Source organism: Choloepus didactylus, chromosome X (assembly GCF_015220235.1).
Source record: "Choloepus didactylus isolate mChoDid1 chromosome X, mChoDid1.pri, whole genome shotgun sequence".
Taxonomy (NCBI): Eukaryota; Metazoa; Chordata; class Mammalia; order Pilosa; family Megalonychidae; genus Choloepus; species Choloepus didactylus.
In genome coordinates this window covers 142,794,544-142,814,608 of record NC_051334.1, presented here as the reverse complement: position 1 = coordinate 142,814,608, position 20,065 = coordinate 142,794,544, and the positions used below count along the sequence as shown (strand labels likewise).

At 41.9% G+C, this 20,065-nt stretch overlaps 1 protein-coding gene across 1 annotated transcript in view; it reads left to right on the top strand.

Annotated features, from left to right (window-relative positions):
* Positions 1-13,493, top strand: part of KIAA1210 (KIAA1210 ortholog) — a 66,769-nt gene extending 53,276 nt beyond the window's left edge. The window contains 7 exon segments of the mRNA XM_037821807.1: positions 1,235-1,319; positions 3,930-3,959; positions 4,316-8,749; positions 9,765-9,907; positions 11,446-11,551; positions 13,097-13,147; positions 13,150-13,493. Coding sequence (XP_037677735.1) covers positions 1,235-1,319; positions 3,930-3,959; positions 4,316-8,749; positions 9,765-9,907; positions 11,446-11,551; positions 13,097-13,147; positions 13,150-13,286 — 4,986 coding nt within the window. The 3' untranslated portion in view covers positions 13,287-13,493.
* Positions 13,494-20,065: the final 6,572 nt, after the last annotated feature.

The following is a 20,065-nucleotide window of genomic DNA, read 5'->3' as shown; positions in this document are numbered from 1 at the left end:
GAGCTGACAAACAGAAGGAACTCAGTGCAGCTGAGAGTGACATTCTGAAGAAGAGCTACAGCCAAGAGGAACTCTTTGAAGAAAGCACAGGAGCTGCAGATGAGAGACAATTTGAAGACAGCTGCTGAAAGCAGACCCTTGCTCTGGAGAGGCTGAGAGGGGACAAATACCCCAAGTGCAACTAAGAGTGACATTTTTGAGGAACTGCAGCCTAGAGAGGAATGTCCTGGGGGAAAGCCATTTTGAACCCAGAACTTTGGAGCAGACACCAGCCACGTGGCTTCCCAGCTAACAGAGGTCTTCCGGACACCATTGGTCATCCTCCAGTGAAGGTACCCTATTGTTGTTGACTTACCTTGGACACTTTATGGCCTTAGGACTGTAACTGTGTAACCAAATAAACCCCCTTTTATAAAAGGCAATCCGTCTCTGGTGTTTTGCATTCCGGCAGCATTAGCAAACTAGAACAGTCTATCTGACCTCATTCACTCAAAAATCAATTATATTAAGCTGCTTCTGTTTGAGCAGGCACTTCAAATGGGAGCATAAAGTGTTGTACATTTGTCTTTAGATGCATACCATAAAGGATTAGACTAAGCAAATTCCAGACATTATTCAATGCTGTGCTACTCTGACATTTCCAGAACTGCAGTGTAATTATCTACAAACCTTGTTCATACTAAACCAATTTCAACCCATTCAGTGCAAGGGCTGAAACCTTCATCTTTTTCTCTCTTCTCTCCCAATAAAATCCCAATCCTTTTCCTTCTCTTGACCTAGAAATACAGAATTCACGCTTCCACTAAATTCCCTGAAAAGAAGCCAAACAGGATTTGAAGTTGGCTCACAATTCTGACAAACCCAATTTCAGAATTTCAATGTTGCCAGAGGCATGACTCTTTTTAGACCCAGCAACCCCACTTTCAGATTTATGATCATCCAGTGCAGTTTGGTGGTTTCTGGGGTGTTTTAGAGAGAGCCCTGCAGCATGTCACTCATCAATCAGAAACTCCAAATCTGAACGAGCCACTTCCAACTGGTAAAATGGTCAACTGAAAGCTCTAGATGGATGCCATTGGAAATAACTTCCATCTTTAATGTTATTGTTATACTCCTAGCAAAGTCATTTGTGTATCAAGGACTTTTTTCCTTACTTTTTTTCTTTGGCAACCATCCAGGGGTGGGTGGTGAGCAGTGAATCGGAGTCTGATTCACTATTTCTTTCCCATTTTAGGTGAAAGCAAAGCAGGAGGAGCCAAGCCCTCCAATGGCTTCTGAAGAGAAGAGTACAACCAACCAAAAGAAGGTGAGCAAAAGAAGCTGAAAAAAGATAGTGCAGGTTTGCACATTTTCACCCTCATCCAGAAACAAGTATTATGAATTAATTGCACAGTGCTATGTGACAGGAGCTATAAGAAGAGAATTACCCAGGCTTCTTGTCCTTGGTCCTCAGAGAACTTTCTACTTAAGATGCATAGTAATGTGGTCCAAGTTTCTCCATCTAAACTGCCACCTGTGTTGGATTTAGGTAAAGGGTAATACCAGGATCCCTACTTTATCTAAATGAATTTCCAACCATTGAGATGTTTTATTTTCTTGAAATTTTATTGAGATATAGTCACATACCATACAATCATCCGAAGTATACAATCAGTTGTTCACAGTATCATCATATAGTTGTGCATTCATCACCACATTCAATTTTTGAACATTTTAATACTCCAAAAAATAATAAAAAGCAAAAGAAAAATTAGAATAAAAACAAAAGTAATAAAAAACACCCCAAACAACCCATATCTCCTATCCTCCCTATTATTCATTTACTTTTGTGTACCCATTTTTCTACTCATCTGTCCATACACTGGATAAAGGGAGTGTGAGCTACAAGGTTTTCTACAATCACATGGTCACACTGTATAAGCTATATACTTATACACTTGTCTTCAAGAAACAAGGCTACTGGGTTGCAGTTCAACAGTTTCAGGTATTACCTTTTAGCTATTCTAATACACTAAAAACTAAGAAGGGTTATCTATATAATGCATAAGAATAACCTCCAGAATGACCTCTTAACTCCATTTGAAATCTATCAGCCACTGAAACTTTATATTGTTTCAATTCTCTTCTCCCTTTTGGTCAAGAAGGCTTTCTCAATCCCACAATGCCAGGACCTGGCTCATCCCTGGGAGTCATGTCCCATATTGCCAGGGAGGTTTACACCTCTAGGAGTCATGTCCCACGTAGGAGGGGAGGGCAGTGAGTTTACCTGCAGAGTTGGCTTAGAGAGAGAGGGGCCACATCTGAGCAACAAAGAGGTTCTTTGGGGGTGACTCTTAGGCACAATTACAAGTAGGCTTAGCCTTTCCTTTGCAGTAACAAGCTTCGTAAGGGCAAGCCCCACTTGGCCTACTAAATTGGTAGTCCCCGATGGAATTCCCCAGGTGGGCAAATTTAATATTTCCACATTTTCCCCCAGTTCCTCAAGGGGTCTTTTTACATACTTCTTTATCTTCTGTCCATATTACTCTGGGATGTATTGGGGCTTCACACTAACCTGTATAAACAAACCAGATCCAGAGGGATGTTTTTGTTTATTTGTAAGTTTTTTTAATCTTCAGAATGTGATGCTCCTGCTGAGTTCCTTGCTGAGCACAGATATTGAGGGCAGCCAGTGATTTCCCCTTCAGCAGTTTCCCTCAGCAACAGAAGCAGACAAGAATAACAGAACTGGCCAAAACTCATTTTTCAAAGTTGGCTTTTTCTTCCATTAGAGAGAAAAGATCTTGTGTTAACTAAGTAAGACCAGCTGCCACATCCACAAGCAAAGAGGGCTTGTGCAGCTGCAGACAGTTATCCTTGGCAGCCAACACCCATCAAATCCCTAAATAATAAATACCACCAGGGTCAAAAATCTGTGTGTGTGTTTGTATGTGTGCATATGCAGATATTGGCTCCAGCTGATATCAAGCTCACTTCGAATAACACTTAATAAAACAAAATTCCAGTCCTGTGTTTTAAAACTTTTTTTTCTAGGAACATATATACAACCTCAAATTTCCCCCTTTTAACCACATCCACACACATAATTCAGTGCTGTTAATTAGGTCCACAATGTTGTGCTACCATCACAGACAGTGAACCCTATTGTAAACGATGGACTATAGTGAATAGTACAAGCATAAAAATGTTCTTTTATGAATTGCAACGAATGTACCACACTAATACAGAGTGTTAATAATACGGTGGTATATGGAAACTCTATTTTATGCATGATTTTTCTGAAAACCTACACCTTCTCTAAAAAAAAAGCCACAAAGTTCCAATTCCACAAACTGAGTTGAACAGTTTGTTTTTGCCACAAAGAATTTCACATATGGGCTCAAAGGCTATCCCTAAACATATTTTCCCATGAAAACTAAGTAACCCCCCCATATAAATAAATTAAATAAGTTCTTTTGCTTTTTAAAATCTTTTTTCATATTTATTTCAATAGTTGTCTGCTCTACAAAGAGAGGATAGACCTGAGTAAGTGTCCATAGGGTTAGATACTTTGGTTTTCCATATAACGGGGAGTGGTTTGGAGCACAAACAGCAGTGCTCAGCACTGTATGTTGGATGTGAAACCACAAGATGGAGTTGAAGATGCAGTAGATGGTAAGGGAGGAAGGGCAGCGAGGCACCCTCCCACCTAGGGATCAAGTGGAGTTCCTTAGTAAAAGGGCTAGACAGAAGCAATCTGTATAACTGCTGCCTTGTTCTTGTGCTTGTGCTGTGGACTGATGCAATTGTTTAGGCATTCCAAGAATTGCTTTGTATGTGTAATATTACATAGGATTATTTTAATACAAAAGAGTAGAAAACAGAAGAAAAGGGGACTATGAATCTACCTCCCAGTTAACTCTTGTTGGCACCTTTCTAAAAAAGTAAAGAAATACATGTACAATATAAAAATTCAAGCAGTTCAGATAAATATTAAGCAGAAAACATAATGTTAATTAAAAAGTAAAAATTTCCCTTTCTGTTGCCCCAGTCATTTTCTTTAAAGGTAATCATTGTTGCAAGTTCAAAAATTTCCTTTTGATGTGTCCTGCACCTAATGGAAGACTGGAGTATTTGGTTTAAAATTTTCCAGCTGCAGAAGGCTACTAGTTAGTGACCACGTTGCTCTCTGTCTTCTGAATAGCTGCTTCTTCATACTAGGGAATTAAACAGCAAATAGGTACCCATTGAGCTAGGGCAGAGTATTCTTATTTTAGGAAGTCAAACACACACATGTTTCTCCTTTCTTTATTTCTATTTGGTACAATTCCCTCAGGCCAAGAACAAAGCAACAAAGCCAAGATTTGTGGTAAGAAAACAACAGATGAGGCTCTGAATGATGACTCTGCTGCGAGTCAGGGCTACCCAATGTCAGAAGCATATGGAAGACAACGTGGAAGAAAAGGATCAAGTGCTTTAGGAATGAGTGAGGGTGGAACCAGAGGAAGAAGCCTTAAACAATCCAGCCAAGGGCATGACCCAGGAGATGGAGCTGGGTCCCCACCTACCAAGAAGACTGTCAGGGATTGCCCCCTCAGGCACCTGCCTTTCGAGAAACAATTTATGGAGCAGCCCACAACTCCACCAGCAGAAAAAGCCTCCCCTCAGGAGGTGCTTTCAGATAAAGATGATGTGGGAAGGAGAAATCCTGGCGTAGATTTTGAAGCCAAAGAAGCATCAGCACCACAACCCATACCTGGAGACATGAAAGAGTCCATGGTTAGTGGTCTACCACCATACCATGAAGATGGGGCTTCTGGAGTCAAGAAGACAGAAGCCAGAGCTCCTCTTTCACCAGTGGTGGAAAGCCCTTCTACAACCCAAGAAGATATTCACTCAGTGTCATTGGAGGCTCAGGTGTTTATGGATGCTTTTCATAACCAGTCAGAAGAGGAAGATGATTCCGGCCTTGATTCAACAAATGCCCAATTTAAAATAGAGTCATCTCAGGATATCCTAACTATCTGTAAAGAAAAGCCTCCTGGAAATGTTCTCCCGGCCTTTACCACAAGTGTTTCAGGCACAGCAAGTGCTATGGCAGAGGGAGACATTTCTGAAGAAAGACTGCCTCCCAGAAGCATTTCTCTGGCTTTGCAGAGGCCTGAAGATGGTCAACAAGTCTCCTCAGATTCAGAGAGTACCTCAGAGGAGGGAAGTGGTTTTGAGGAGCACCTGACTCTTGGACACTCTTCCCAGTCTTTGGAGAAGCCTGAAGATGAGCAAGAAGTCTTTCCAGAATCACAAAGTTTAGTAGTGGAATTGAGCAGTTCTGAGCAGCAAGTGACTCCTGGACCCTCTTCCCAGTCCTTGGGGAGGCCTGAAGACTGCCAAAAAGTCTCCTCAGATTCAGAGAGTGCTTTAGAGGAGATGAAGGGTTCTGAGGAGCAGCTGACTCCTACAAACTCTTTTCAGTCCTTGGAGAAGCCTGAAGATGAACAAGAAGTCTTCTCAGAATCAAAAGGTTTTGTTGTGGAATTGAGTGATTCTGAGGAGCAGCTGGCTCCTGGTTGCCCTTCCCAAGCTCTGGGGGAGCCTTCAGATAAAGAAGTCTCCACAGAATCAAATAGCTGCATTGAAAAGTCCAATAATGCTGAGATGCAGAGCAATGCTGAGGAAGCCCTGCCTCCCAGACCCCCTTCCCAGGCCTTGGGGAAGCCTGAAGACCAACAAGAAGTCTCCTCAGTTTCAGAGAACACTCCTGAGAATTTGAGTGTCTCTATGGAGCAACTGCCTCCCAGATGCCCTTCTCAGCCCTTCACCAGTCCTGTTGTTCAGCAACAAGTTTCCTCAAGTTCAGCTAGTGCTTCTGCAAAATGGAACTGTTCTTTGGAACCAGTGTCTCCCAGCTGCATTTTCCAGTCATGGGTAAACCCTGAATTTGAACAAGACTCTGCAGGTCCAGAGAGTGCTGCTGTTGAGTGGGGTATTTCTATGGAGCCACTGCCTCCTAGAATCCCTTCTAAGTGCCTGATGAGGTCTAAAAGTGAGCAACAAATCTCCTTAAGTCCAGAAATTGCTACTGTGGAGGGGATTATTTCTATGGATCTGCTGTCTCCCAGACATCATTCTCAGCCCCTAACAAGACCAACAGTCGAGGAACAAGTCTCCACAGGTCCAGAAATCCCTACTGTTCAGGGGAGCATTTCTATGGAGCCATTGCCTCCCAAATGTCCTTTCCCCCCACAGGTGAGTCCTAAAGTTGAGCGACAGGTCTCTACAGGTCCAGAGAGAGCTGCTGTTGAGGAGAGCATTTCTATGGAGCTGCTGCCTCCTGAACTTCCTTCTCAGCCCCTAACGAGACCAGTAGTTGAACAAGAAATCTCTGCAGGTCCAGAGAGTACTGCTATTGAGGGAGCCATTCCTATGGAGCCACTGCCTCCTGAACTTCCTTCTCAGCCCTTGATGAACCCTAAAGTTGAGCAAAAAGCATTCTCAGGTTCAGAGGACATTGACTCTCAGAGGGTCATTTCTGTGGAGCCACTGCTCCCTGAATATTCTTCCCAGTCCTTGACAAATTCTGAAGTCCAGAAAATCTCCATGAGTGCTGGTGTTGAGGAGGGCATTTTAATGGAGCTGCTGCCTCCCAGCCCTTCCCAGCCCTCAGTGAGGCCTAAATTCCAGTCACAGAACATTACCCTAGAGTCAGTGAGTGCTTCTGCAGAAGGGAGCAGTTCTGTGGAGCTTCTGCCTTCCAGTCACACTTTCCAGCCACTGGTGAGCCCTAAAGTCGAGCAACAAGTCTCCACAGGTCAAGAGAGCACTGCGACTGAGGAGAGCATTTCTATGGAGCCGCTGTCTCCCAGACATTATTCTGAGCCCTTGATGAAACCAATAGCTGACAAAGAAGTCTGCTCAGGTTCATTGAATGCTTCTGCAGAGGGGAGCAGTTCTATGGAGCTACTGCCTCCCAGGTGCCCTTTCCAGGCATGGATGAACCCTAAATTCGAGCAACAAGTCTCTGCAGGTCCAGAGAGTGCTGCTATTAATTCAGGCATTTCTGTGGAACTGATCCCTCCCAGAATCCCTTCTCAGCCCCTAATGATACCAAAAGTTGAGCCACAAGACTCCTCAGGTTCAGTGAGTGCTTCTGCGAAATGGAGTTCTATGCAGCTGCCACTTCCCAGATGCCCTTTACAGCCCTGGGTGAGGCCTCAACTCCAACAAGTCTCTGCAGGCCCAGAGGGCATTGCTGCTGAGAGGAGCAATTATATGGAGCTGCTGCCTCCCAGACATCATCCTCAGTCCCTGATAAGACCAGTAGTTGAGCAAGAAGTCTCCTCAGGTTCAGTGAGTTCTGCTGCAGAATTGATTGGTCCTGTGGAGACGCTGCCTCCCAGACCCACTTTCCAGTCAAGGGTGAACCCTGAAGTCCAGCAGCAAGACTCTGCAAGTTTAGAGAGTGCTGTGGCTGAGGAAGGCATATCTATGGAGCTACTGCCTCCCAAACATCCTTCCCAGTCCCTCGTAAGACATAAAATCCAGCAAATTTCCTCAAATTTTGAGGGTGCCACTGTTGATGGGGGCATATCTGGGAGGTCACTGCCTCCCAGATATTCTGCCCAGTTCATAAGTAGGTCTAAAGTCTGGGAAATGTCCTCACATCTAGAGAACCCTGTTGTTGAAGACATTTCTAAGAAATCACTGCTTCCCAGGCGTCCTTCCCAGTCATCTGTGAAGTTTATGGCACAGCAAATCTTTTCATGTTCAGAGAGCCCTGCTATTGAAGGGGGCATTTATATGGATCCGCTTCCTCAAAATCATCCTTCCAAATCTTTGTTGAGGCCTAGAGTTGAGCAACAAGTTTTCTCAGGTTCAGAGAGTGCTCCTGATAAGTGGAGCAGTTCTAAAGAGCAGCTGCCACCCAGATACCTTATCCAGGCTTTGGAAAAGCCTGAGCACCAGCAAGAAATCTCAGTTTCTGAGAGCTTTCCCGAAGAATGGTAGAGTTCTGAAGAGCAGCAGCCATCCAGACCCCCTTCCCAAGCCTTGGATGGGTCTGAATTCCAGCCACAGATTTTTCCAATGGGCTCAGTGAGTGTACCTGCAGAAAAGCGCTGTCCTGAGGAGCAACTGCCTCCCAGGCACCCTTTCCAGGCTTTTGGAAACCCTGAAAATCAGCAACAAGTTTATTCAAGTTCCATGAGTGCTATTGCTGAGGGAATCACTTCTGAGAATAATTCTGGCAGCTGGCCCCTACCAAGAGGCCCAGCTTCTTCAAACAAAACCAGGAAAGCAAGCCAAGACTCCGAAGATGGAGCTCTCATTAACAGCGACTCAACCCTTGCTACCAAATTTGTGAAGTTCACCATCACTCCAGCCTGTCAAACATCCCCTTCTGGGGGCCCTTACTGTAAGGAGGAAGTTCTTGAGAGTGGTAATCAAAATAATAACAGCCATTCAAGCTCACCCAACAATGGGAGTGAGGTTGAAAGCCTTTTTGGAGTCCGACTGAAGAGAATTCCTTTCTCACAGAGGTACAAGGATGAGAAACAAGATAGCTTTACTGAACTTCCTTCATCCCACTTGAGCCCAATTTCATCATCCATTGGTAAAGAACAGCGAGTCAGAAGAAGCACTTTCCAGAGGCGCTCGGGCACTTCAGAGAACATCACCATGGTATTCCCAGATGCCCTTTACAGGGCAGAGAAGCAACAGGTCAGGCCTAAATCTGAAGACATGGCCAAGAAGCAACCTGCTTACAACATCCCAGGTGAGACTATCTTCCCAGATGGCAAGTAGGTACCAGGTGGAGGGAAGAACTGGAAATCAGTCTTGAATGGGAGGAAGTTTGTTCTAGTCTTGCCTACTGAGATGTTGCTTTAGGGCTGGCTTGTGAATCTGAGGGCAGGATAGTGCCCCATTCCAGATTAATGGATTTGGAGGTGGTTAGTTTTGACTCTTCTCTTTCTCAGGGAGTCTTCCTCTGGACATCCATCCACATTCTGTAATGGACATATGATAACATATCTCCCCATTCCTTCTTGCCAGACCCTCTGTACACATTACATTTGGATAGAACTTCATGCTTTTCTCAAAATACTTTTACATGTAGTATGCCTCTCCAACACCAAGTGAATTTTTTAAGCCAACTCATTAATAGAGCACTATGTTCAGACTTTCAGCCTGAAATCTTAAGTTAATGTGAATGTTTTTATTTCCACAGTCTCTTTACTCACCTGAAATGTCTAAGAATCTAGAGCTAGGTGGCCTTTTAGGCACCAATCTCTCCCAAAACCCATGTACCTTCACACCCACCATCACATAATCTTGTATATGCATTAATCACACTCATGGATACATACCCATTCACAGACTTGCATGAGGAACTATGAAGCAACAAATACTTCTTAATTTTTCTCTTGGAGCTAGAGGAATGACATCAGTGGCCTGAGCCTCTGGCCCCCTAGGAATTTTCCCAGCCCACCTGGCAACCTTTATACTACCCTGATTTAGATACAGGAAGGTATAAGAGATAGAAAGGGACCAGTAAGGGGGCAGCATGCCCACTTTGAAGTATAAGCTTCTTAAATACCTAAGGAACTCCTGCCTTGCCAGGTTTGGGGGAGGGAGAAAAGAAAGAGGCCCTTTTCCACTTGATATCTGTTGATTTTCATTTGGCAATTAACAAGTATCCCATTTGGGACATTATTGAGGGTAGGCCCCAGCCAGACTTAAGACCCTGCTTGTCTTGTTCCAGTTCTAATTCTTTTTCATTCCTTTCTCAGAAAAGGCTCCTGATCAACAGCCAGGATTGATAACCATGGGAAAGGAGAGGCAGAGGAGTTTCCAGGCCCAGGTTCCTGTGAAAGAGCCTATTACCAAGAAGACAGCAGGAGCCAAATCTGAGGCTAAGGAGCATCAATATGGGGTAGGACATGGGGTAGCCCAGAAAACACTCCCAAAGGTTGCTAGAGTGCCTGATTAAGCTTCCACTAGGAACTTAACCAGGTATTCAGCTCCCCATCTCTTTGAGTGCATTCATCAAGGAGGGAGGAAACTTGGAGGAGGAAAAAGACTTGATTTGTACTTTCACAAACATGCCCTGCTTTATGCTCTTAAAGGGTTTGCAAAAAGTAGTAAATATGGGGAGATTTTGTAAGCCGAAACTTATCCTAAATACTCTAGAGCAGGGTTCCATGAGATTGGTTAAGAAATAAGGGGTAAGTCATAAAAATCTCCAAAGGTAAACACTGGACTAAGAGTTTAGTGACTATTCCTTGCAGATATTTCATGCCTATAAAAAGTACACATATTTTAAAAATATAAATGGTATCAAACTATATATACTACTTTTTTCATTTAATATTTCATTTCTGGTCCCCTTCCATATCAGGATATAATGATTTACCTTTGTTTGATATTTGAATTTCTACATGTTGATTTGGTTTAGTAGGACATGTACTTGTAGGTGAAAAAATGTTACATGGTAAACTAGGTTAATGGTACCACATAAGGATAGGGATGATGCCTTGTTTCCAATGTCCCATTTGCAATGTCTTTGGAGGTGTTGGAATGAGAACTCCTGTTGTCAAAACTGCAAAGAAATACATACTCAAGAAAATATATGAAATTTACATATCAAGAGATATGTTTAAATTTCTGTACTTTTAAATGCTTACTTGATTTGTTGGGAGACCATGTGAGGATCTGTTTAAAACTCTTTGTTTTAAAGTTGTTTTCTTTTTTATCATTACCATTCATATGGGAACAAAAAGAGGCAAAATCTGCCTCTTTTAGGGTTCTGGTTGGAGGATTTGAGGAAGGCTCTGGATGAGGCTTTTGCTAGAGAGAGATGCCTTAGGGTATATAAACTCATTATTTAAACCAGTTATGGAAAAGATTAATTTGCAAAGGCTAAACTGTATTATTTTGAAAAGACCTACAGTTATATTGATTTCTAATACAAGGAGTGCTTCAAGTCAGATGTCAGCAAGTTTTAAGTAGAAATCCTATGGAACGCAATTCAATGAATTAATAGGATTTGTAACCTCAACATTCTATTAGTTTGCTGTTAAATGCTGGTAAAGTGCTAGGGAAAAGGTTGTTCTCATGTTAAATAATTCTCATATTACAGTGTTTACACTTTGTATAACCTTTTCTTCCAGGTCTGAAAGGTGGTAAACGTGAGCCAGCTTAGGTTTTGTGAACCTAAACTCGAAACCAAGGGTCTCTCACTGCCATTTCTCTCTCTCTCTCTCTCTCTCTCTCTCTCATCTGTCTATCATCTATCTATCTATCTATCTATCTATCTATCTATCTATCATCTATGTCTATCTTTTTCCTTTTGACCACTGTTGAAATCATAGTAACCAGGACAGGGCTTGCACCCTATGGTCTTCTGAATAAATAACTTGCTGTTGTCATGTCAGGACTTACAAGCTTTCTGTTTTCGTTTTTGTATTCAAGGGAGCTGACCTTGTAAATCAATACCAACCAAGAATGAGTTTAATTTCCAGTATCTATAGACAGGAGAAGATGGCAAAAATGAAGCTACCTAAGTCTACCAAAGCAGGTAAATACACACACACAGAGGCACACACACCGAAAAATAACCCTAGCTGAATGTTGTAAAGCTCTTGGAACTTCAAGCTCAGGCAATCCACGTCTGTTGCCCTCAAAATCAACTTCATGATTCTCTCAGGGTCTTCAATTAAATACAGATATTAACCTGTTATAGGACAATTTCAATAATTATGACTAACATAAATCCACTGTGTAACTCTCAGAGGATCCTCCAGTTTTTTACTCCACTGAGGAAGCTGTATAGGCACAAAACTGTGATCACTCACTAAAATATTCCTATGGCTGGGTATGTAAGAGGAAAATACCAAGCTACTTTCCAACTCATAGCAAAGCAACATTTTCTCACTGTGTACATTCCCAATGAATCTGTTAAAAATAATCCACTATAAAGGCCCAATGGTATTGAATTGAGTCAATTTTTGACAAAATTCAAATGATTTTAACTATTCGAGAGGCTTGTTTCAGCCCCTGTATATTTGGAGCAGGGGTGTGAGAGGTAGGGAAATGTTGACAGCTGAAAAACCATTGTGCTGGGATATAACAGAATGTGGTCTCAGTAGTAGGGTGTGTTTGCCAGAGTGTTTTTTCTTTTCAGCAGTAGCTGGGGGAGAAGAGGATGGATTTATATTGAACCATTTTGTCTCTTTCCCTTAGTCCTCCTCATGAAGAAATTAGGCTAGGAACTTACAAATCCATTGTCTGGACATGAAACAGCAGCAGCTAACCTTATTATTTGCCTATATTTGCCTATATGGGCAACTATACTCGTCAAGTGGTTCTCAACCCTCACTGTGCATTAGAATCACCTGTGAGCTTTTTAAAAATTACCCATGTCCTTGGCTCCATCTCTGGAGATTCTAATTTAAATAGTTCAGGAAAGGGCCCTGGCAATGGTAGTTTTAAAAGAGCCATAGGTGATTCTAATATATAGCCAGGATTGAGAACCACTGGTTGAGTCTAAACCAATGAGACAATTGGCTATAAAGCAGGTTGGGGAGGGAGTGGAATTGAGGGTGGGGAGATAGTCTGTTTGGTCAGGGTAGTTTGGTATGATGTCATTTAGCATAATTTGTTATTGTGTGGATCTGTCACACCATCAGTCATTTCACAGCACATCATGGATTGGCAAAACAAAAATAATGTTATCTTACTTGAATTTTAAAAACTGAATTGATACCATACAATATATTCCCCCTATGGTGTCAGTTCAAAGGTGTAAGATGTGGCAGTCCAAAATTAACCTCCCAAAGAAGGGCAGTTACAGCTGTAGGTATTATCCCTCAGGCCTTCCCAAGTCCAGGCCCCTCTGACTATACCCATGTTGATTTCTTCCCTTTGACATACCTCCCATGGCGTTGCTCATGCACTGACTTTTAGAAGCTTGGCAATGAAGGAGCAGGAATTAGAAAACATTAGGAGCAGGGGGATCAAAGGAAACTTGAAAGGAGGAAAAATTTAATTGCATTCCATAAACAACATACCCCAGTATCTCTGGGGTGTCTTACTGCTTGTGTGTTATTTGCTGTGGTTCCAGTTGGATTTGATGATGAGAAGATATTTCAAGTGCCTACCATGGAAGGAGGAACCAATCTTCATCTCTCCCAGCTGGGCTCCATGAGCTGGTTGAGCCGACTGAACCGATTGAACCGATTGAACCAGTCTGGATCTCCCTGGCCAAGAAGAAAGCCAAAGCATGGAGCCAAATAGCAGAGATTATGCAATAAATAGTTCATGGTAGGAGCATCAGCTTTTTCAATCATAATTGCCAATAGCTGTATTAATCTGTGTAGTGGTTTCTTAACTGTGACCATTTTTTTAATCTTCATTTTATTGAGATATATTCACATACCATGCAGTCATACAAAACAAATCATACATTCGATTGTTCACAGTACCATTACATAGTTGTACATTCATCACCTAAATCAATCCCTGACACCTTCATTAGCACACACACAAAAATAACAAGAATAATAATTAAAGTGAAAAAGAGCAATTGAAGTAAAAAAGAACACTGGGTACCTTTGTCTGTTTGTTTGTTTGTTTCCTTCCCCTATTTTTCTACTCATCCATCCATAAACTAGACAAAGTGGAGTGTGGCTGTGACCATTTTTTAATTAATCAAAAGAGCCTTAGAAATGGGAATTAAAGCTTATATTATTTGAATGAAATAAATTCCAGGAATACCTAATCTTCAGTACAGTGACTGCCAGCATCAGGGAACCCAGAATTTCCTCTATAAAAATATGGAAAAATGTTTTCACTGCTGTAGAATTATGAAATATTTAACTCTGGACAATGTGCTTTAGAAGGGAGAAAGCAAAAACATTTTGCCAGAGCAACAGAGAGGTTGTCATTTTCTTTTACCAAATAAAGTACTTCTAATGGAAAAGTCCAGGTGATTTGGCCAAAGGATTGACTTTTAGGCTTTATGAGCTTAGTTAAATGTTTCACTTCTTTGATTACTGTTCCAAGCTTTGCAAAAGCAGTAATAGGCTCCTAGAAGAGGTGATGGAAGTAAAAATTCTGGGTCTCCAAGAAAAATTTTGCAAAGCAAGTACCCTCTCCCCCCAAATCGGTCCACTACCAACACCTTCCCTGTATCCCTGGGTTCCCAGGGCCTGCAACTTGGGTGGCAGTGACACACACAACACTAGGCAGAGACCTCACTTTGCACATGCCCCATGCCAAAATGCCTCTAGTCAGACAGCAGCCTCTTCCTATGAGGCAGAACATTTCTTGGGGATTATCCTTCTCCTCAGGATGTTTAGTCCATCAGTGTTTGACCTGTTGCCCCAATGCCATTGAGACCCTCTTCAATTACCCAGAAATTTACTACATCATACATATTTTGTTGTTTAAGCACTCAAGTCCCTGTTGAAATTCAACCTTCTACAGATGCCAAAAGCTGCACTTTCAATCTCAGGCAGATGGCAGACTCATTACCATGAAGTAAGTCTGGAAACACTAGAAAGCCCTCTTTCCCTCTGGCTCCAGCTTTAAGGTGGAGAACACTTCCCTGTACCCTGGCTTCTAGACCCTTCCCTTGACAGAATCTGCTTCACAATCCCAAAGCCATAGAACAATTGACTTTCTGCTAACTTGAGTGATTAAATCAGCCTCTCCCTGCCCTCATTTCTAGAGGCACACATCTCAAAAGTTACTAGGATGGACAGTACCTATCTCCTCATCCAACCACTCATACCTCTCCCTGCCATAAGGAAGAGGGAAGGTCAAAAAAAGGAGAGTGGGAGAGGAAGAGTCAGGTTGAGAGAGATGGTCAGCTGTGAGGAGAGGAAGCATGTAGTCCAGTAATTTTTGACTCTTCCTTTCTCATCCTGCCACGTAGTGCCTTACTTTGGTAGCGTCACCTCTATTAAGAGCTGATAGGCAGAGTAGTGAAGGTGTAAGCATCTTTACCACAAGGGTCTGTTTGTTACTTGGCTGGATCTCCATGGAGCAAACAACCCTGGTTCACTGAACATTAGTTAAATCTTCCTCTCCATGTCCTTCCCCTTTATTCCAACCCCCAAACCTATCAAATACTAAGGGAGAGCTCCCAGAGCCTGGACAGTAAACATAAGTAATTTTCTTAGGGGACCCAGAAGTGGCTTCTTGATATGGCTATTGCTGTATCTGCCTCTGTCACCTCAGAGCCACTTAGTTTAAACAGAAATGCAGGCTTGGACATCTAACTGTGCCTTATAAATTCTGACTGGGGAAGCGGCCCCATGTAAAAAATCCAGAGGCATTTAGAGGACAGAGCTAATTTAAACCCTGTTACTTGGATTTGCTGATAATGGTATAATATGACACTGTACAAGCATATGCTGGATTTTGCATTTTCTCTATAAAACATCTATTTTTCCTGATACTGTGTCTTTTTGATAATTTTTGATAATGCTAGGTGTTTGATTTATTTGATTTGACTTCCTTTGTATTCCCATAGTGAACAGTTCATTTAGGTAGATGCCCTTTACCCAGGTAATCCTGGTAGATTAGCTGTTACACATCCTTCAACCCCTTTCTCCAGGGTAGGTCACTATTACATTATTCTCACTCTGAAAACTCTTCATTAGTCAATTCTTTTCCAATGTTAACAACAAAACTTTGTTTTTAAATGAAAAGATTAAGTGTTTTGGATGCTTAGGGGCACGTTCTGATAAATTTTCAACTTTTCTGTAGGTTTCTTGATTGTTGCTAAATGCAAAGTAAATAAATACAATAAAGCTTTTTCTGTGGTCCATCTCAGTGTGTCTGTGGCATGCAAAGGAAAATAAATAGGCTATTGACAACTCAGACTTTAGCGTTGTCAGAGAAGGGGAATTTTCCTCAGAGGGCTTATGCTGAGCCTAAAGGGTTTTCACATAGGAGTGCCTGAGCATACTAAAGGCCCCAGGTGGGTATTTTATGGAGGTGGGGAAGTGGTATTGAGGAGGAGATTTTGTGTATGTAAACACCTGGAGAGGAAAGAAAGAGACCAGTGGGAGGGGGTATGCCATTGGGGTTGAGTAGAGGGGGCAGGATGGTTGGTCTGGCCCAGGCACTTGGGAAGCCCTAAAGCAGTATGGGCTACTGAGATAAGCCATTTTTGGAAGCACGGGGCCCCACTATGCTCAGGTAACAAAGTGTGACATGGAGTGAAGACAGGGAAGGCCTCATACACCAGATATTTAATCTGGCCCACCTGTAACATTTGTAACATTTGCAGGGTCAGGGCAAGAGTTCAGCAGTGGTCCCCTGTATCCTATATCTAAATAGCTGAAATGTTTAAATCAACTAATAAACCATTAAATAAAATGTTATATCACCTCCTATGATAAACGTTGCTTCATAATGACCTGAAAGGCCAGGTTGGGATTTAGAATTCTTGGACTCTTCTAAGCCTGCTCTAATGGTGTGGGAAGAGCATCCCCTTCCTCCTCCCTAACCCCTGCCTCCCCATCCTGCCCCTGACCTGGCTCCTAGACCTGGCCCCATCTCTTGCTCCCTGTATACAACCAGCCTTTAGGCCTGTGTAGTTATCTCTCAAAAAGACAGATCCAGGTAGAGGCACGCCCTGGAAGCAGATATGAGACTGTTCAGAGGTCCCAGATACCTGGAGTGCACCTTGGTCCCGAGGTCTGGGCTCATGGCCCTTTGGGGAGGGGCGTGGATGGTAGAGGGCCAAAGTGGGGACTCTAAAATTTGGAGCTCAGGACAGACGCTCCTCTTTCCTGGGTCTAAGAGCAATACTATATTAACAACTAGTACAGCATACACACGAACAAATCAGAACCAATTTCAAGCCCCTCAAATCACATTATACAGATAACTGTCTACTTGGGCCACCCTTTCAGTTTCAGTAATGGTGACAAGAAGCCCTGTGCCTTATTTCTCACCGTGTGGTTCTAGCCATAAGGAATGCTATATGATAATGCCTTTTAAAACATCAACACTGGTGACAAAACAGGGTTGCTGAAATGTTACTTCACTTTAACAGATATTACTTGAACATCCACTAAGTGGAAAACTCAATGCCTAGGGCTTTGGGAAAGAAAGATAAAATGCTTAAAGGTCCCAACCATTCAGAAGTTCTCAATTCAGGTGGTGGACAGTAGGGAGTGTAGATACACGTATATAAATAAAGCACAAATACTTGTACATGAATGTTCAGGGCAGCACTGTTTGTGACAACCAAAAGATGAAAACAACCCAGATGTCCATCAACGGATGAATGGATCAACAAATCATGATATATACAAATGATGGAATATTATTCAGCCACAAAAAAGAATGAAGTACTGATACATGCTACAATGTGGATGAACCTTGAAAATGTTAAGTGAAAGAAGCCAGACACAAAAGATAATGTATTATATGCTTCCATTTATATGAAATATCCAGAATGTGTAAATCCATAGACAGAAAGCAGATTGGCTGTTGCCAGAGATGGGGGAGGAGGGAATGGGGAGCAATTACTTAATGGGTACAGGGTTTTATTTTGGGATGACGAAAATGTTTTAGAACTAGAGTTGGTGGTTGCACCATACTGTGAATGTATTAAATACCACTGAATTGTTCACTTTAAAATGGTTAATTCTGAGTTATACAAATTTCACCTCAATTTTTAAAAATAATACTAAGTTAGAATATGAAATGTGCTACCACAAAATATGAGAGAAGGTATCAATGCTACTGAGACATCACCTTAAGAATCCGTAACTAAATGTGAAAACAAGGTTATCTAGCCTCAAATCTCTAGGCTCTTCCCCTTCTCTGATCCTCTAATCTCATCAACTATGACTTCACTGTCAGATCCCAGGAAAAAAAGTCTAACATATAAAAGGAATGTCTAATCCAGGGGCCCTGCAGCTTATCTCGTAGAAACCAGGTGCACCATAATCTAAAGAATGAAGGCTGTTCAAGGCTGTTCCAGCCATGGTGGTGCCTCGACCCCCAGGGGATGGATAAGGCAAGATCAGATATGCCCATAAGATGAACAACCAGAAAGGCCTGCTCTCCCTAGATAGATAACACAGCTACATTTCAAAGAAGAATAATGCTCAGAACCCTAGCAACCAATCGGCCCAGAAATTGATAGGCACTCACCCAATCAAGGCATAGGACACACTCAGCAGGCACCCTCCCCCCCCCAACACCCTCCCATCCCAACGTGGGTTTTTCCTCTAAAAAATGCTGCTCTCAGATAGAGAGCTGGAGTCATTTTCTTTCTTTCTTTTCGCTGGCTCCCACCTGCTTTCTTCCTCTAATAAACCTTAAACTCTCTACTTAAACCATGACTCGCTGCGTTATGTGGATTCCTGAATGACTCCGACCTAACATTCACCTTTTTTTCCCCTTCAGCGGATTCCAGAGATTAAGCCCACTCTCTCCCTTCCCTCTTTTTATATTTCTAATTTTTATTAGGAAATTTCAGACCTACACAAAGTTATAGAGAATACTGCTATAGACATTCATGTGCCCACCATCCAGCTTATGAAATATAATATTACAAATACAGTTGAAACCCACTGTGCACCCCTTCACAATAGAATTCCCCTCTCCTTCCCCAGGAGGTAATCACTATCCTAAATGAGGTGTTTATCTTTCCCATGCATGCACTTATACATGCTACATTTGTATGCACCACTCATATGCATGCTTTTCATGCCATATATTAGTATCCACAATCAGTATGTGCTGATCATTTTGCATGTGTTTTAGATTTCATATATATAGTATCATAAAGTTTGTATCCTTCTGGAACCAGCTTTTTCCCTTATGCATTTTTTCTGCTGTCATCACCCAATCTTTGTCCTCTGTGTCAAAGCCCACTTTGAGTTCTAGTCTCCTCCCAAGCCCAGCCCTTGCCTTTTTGTTCAGTTTACCTGCAAAAGTCGCAAGCCAATGAATTAGCTGGTCCTGCTATACGTGAAGCACAGCTTCTTCCCCTGTTGCTCTAAACCAGTGGTTCTCAAACTCAGCGTGCATCAGAATTCCCTGGAAGACTTGTCAAAACAGATTGCTGGGCCCCACTCTCAGAGTTTCTGATTCAGTAGGTCTTGGGTGGGAATTTGCATTTCTAACAAGTTCCCAGGTGATGTTGATTCTGCTGGTCCACTTTAAGAACCACTGCTCCAAATCAAAGTCTGGACCCAGACCCAGCAGCACCATTTGGCCTCCAGGAAAGCTGGATTATCTATAAGGGTTCTTTCAAAGACATGCTTTAAAGCGGTCCTGTCTCATACACATATACACAGCCACATGTGTAATTTTAAATATTCTAGTAGTCACATTAAAAGTGACATAGAACACCAATGTTGATAATAGCATTATTCACAGTAGTCAAAAGGTAGAAACAACCTACGTGTCCATCAACAGATAAATGGATAAACAAAATGTGATATATTCATACAGTGGAAATGTTTTTCAGCTCTATAAAGGAATGAAGTTCTGATACATGTTATAATATGAACCTTGAAAACATTATGCTAAATGAAATAAGCCAGACACAAAAGGACAAATATTGTATGAGTCCACTTTTATTAAATATCTAGGATAAGCAAATTCATAGAGACAGCAAGTAGATAAGAGGTTACCAGGGGCTGGGGAGTGGGGGAGAGATGGGGAGTTATTGCTCAATGGGTACAGAGTTTCTGTGTGGGGTGAAGAAAAAGTTTTGGTAGTGGATGGTGGTAATGATAGCCCCATATAGTAAATGCAATTAATGTCAGTGAATTGTACACTTAGAAATGATTAAAATGTAAAATTTTATATTATATATAAGTTGCCACAATTAAAAATTTAAAAAAATAGAAAAGAAAAAAGGTAGAAACAAACTGGTGAAATTAATTTTAAGACTAATTTGGTTTAACCCAATATATTTTCATTTCAACATATAATCAGTACAAAAGTTATTAATGAGTTATTTTACATTATTTTCTATAATTGTATCACATCTCAAAGTGGACTAGCCACATTTCAAGTGCTCAGTAGCCACCTATGGCTAGAGACTAAGGTA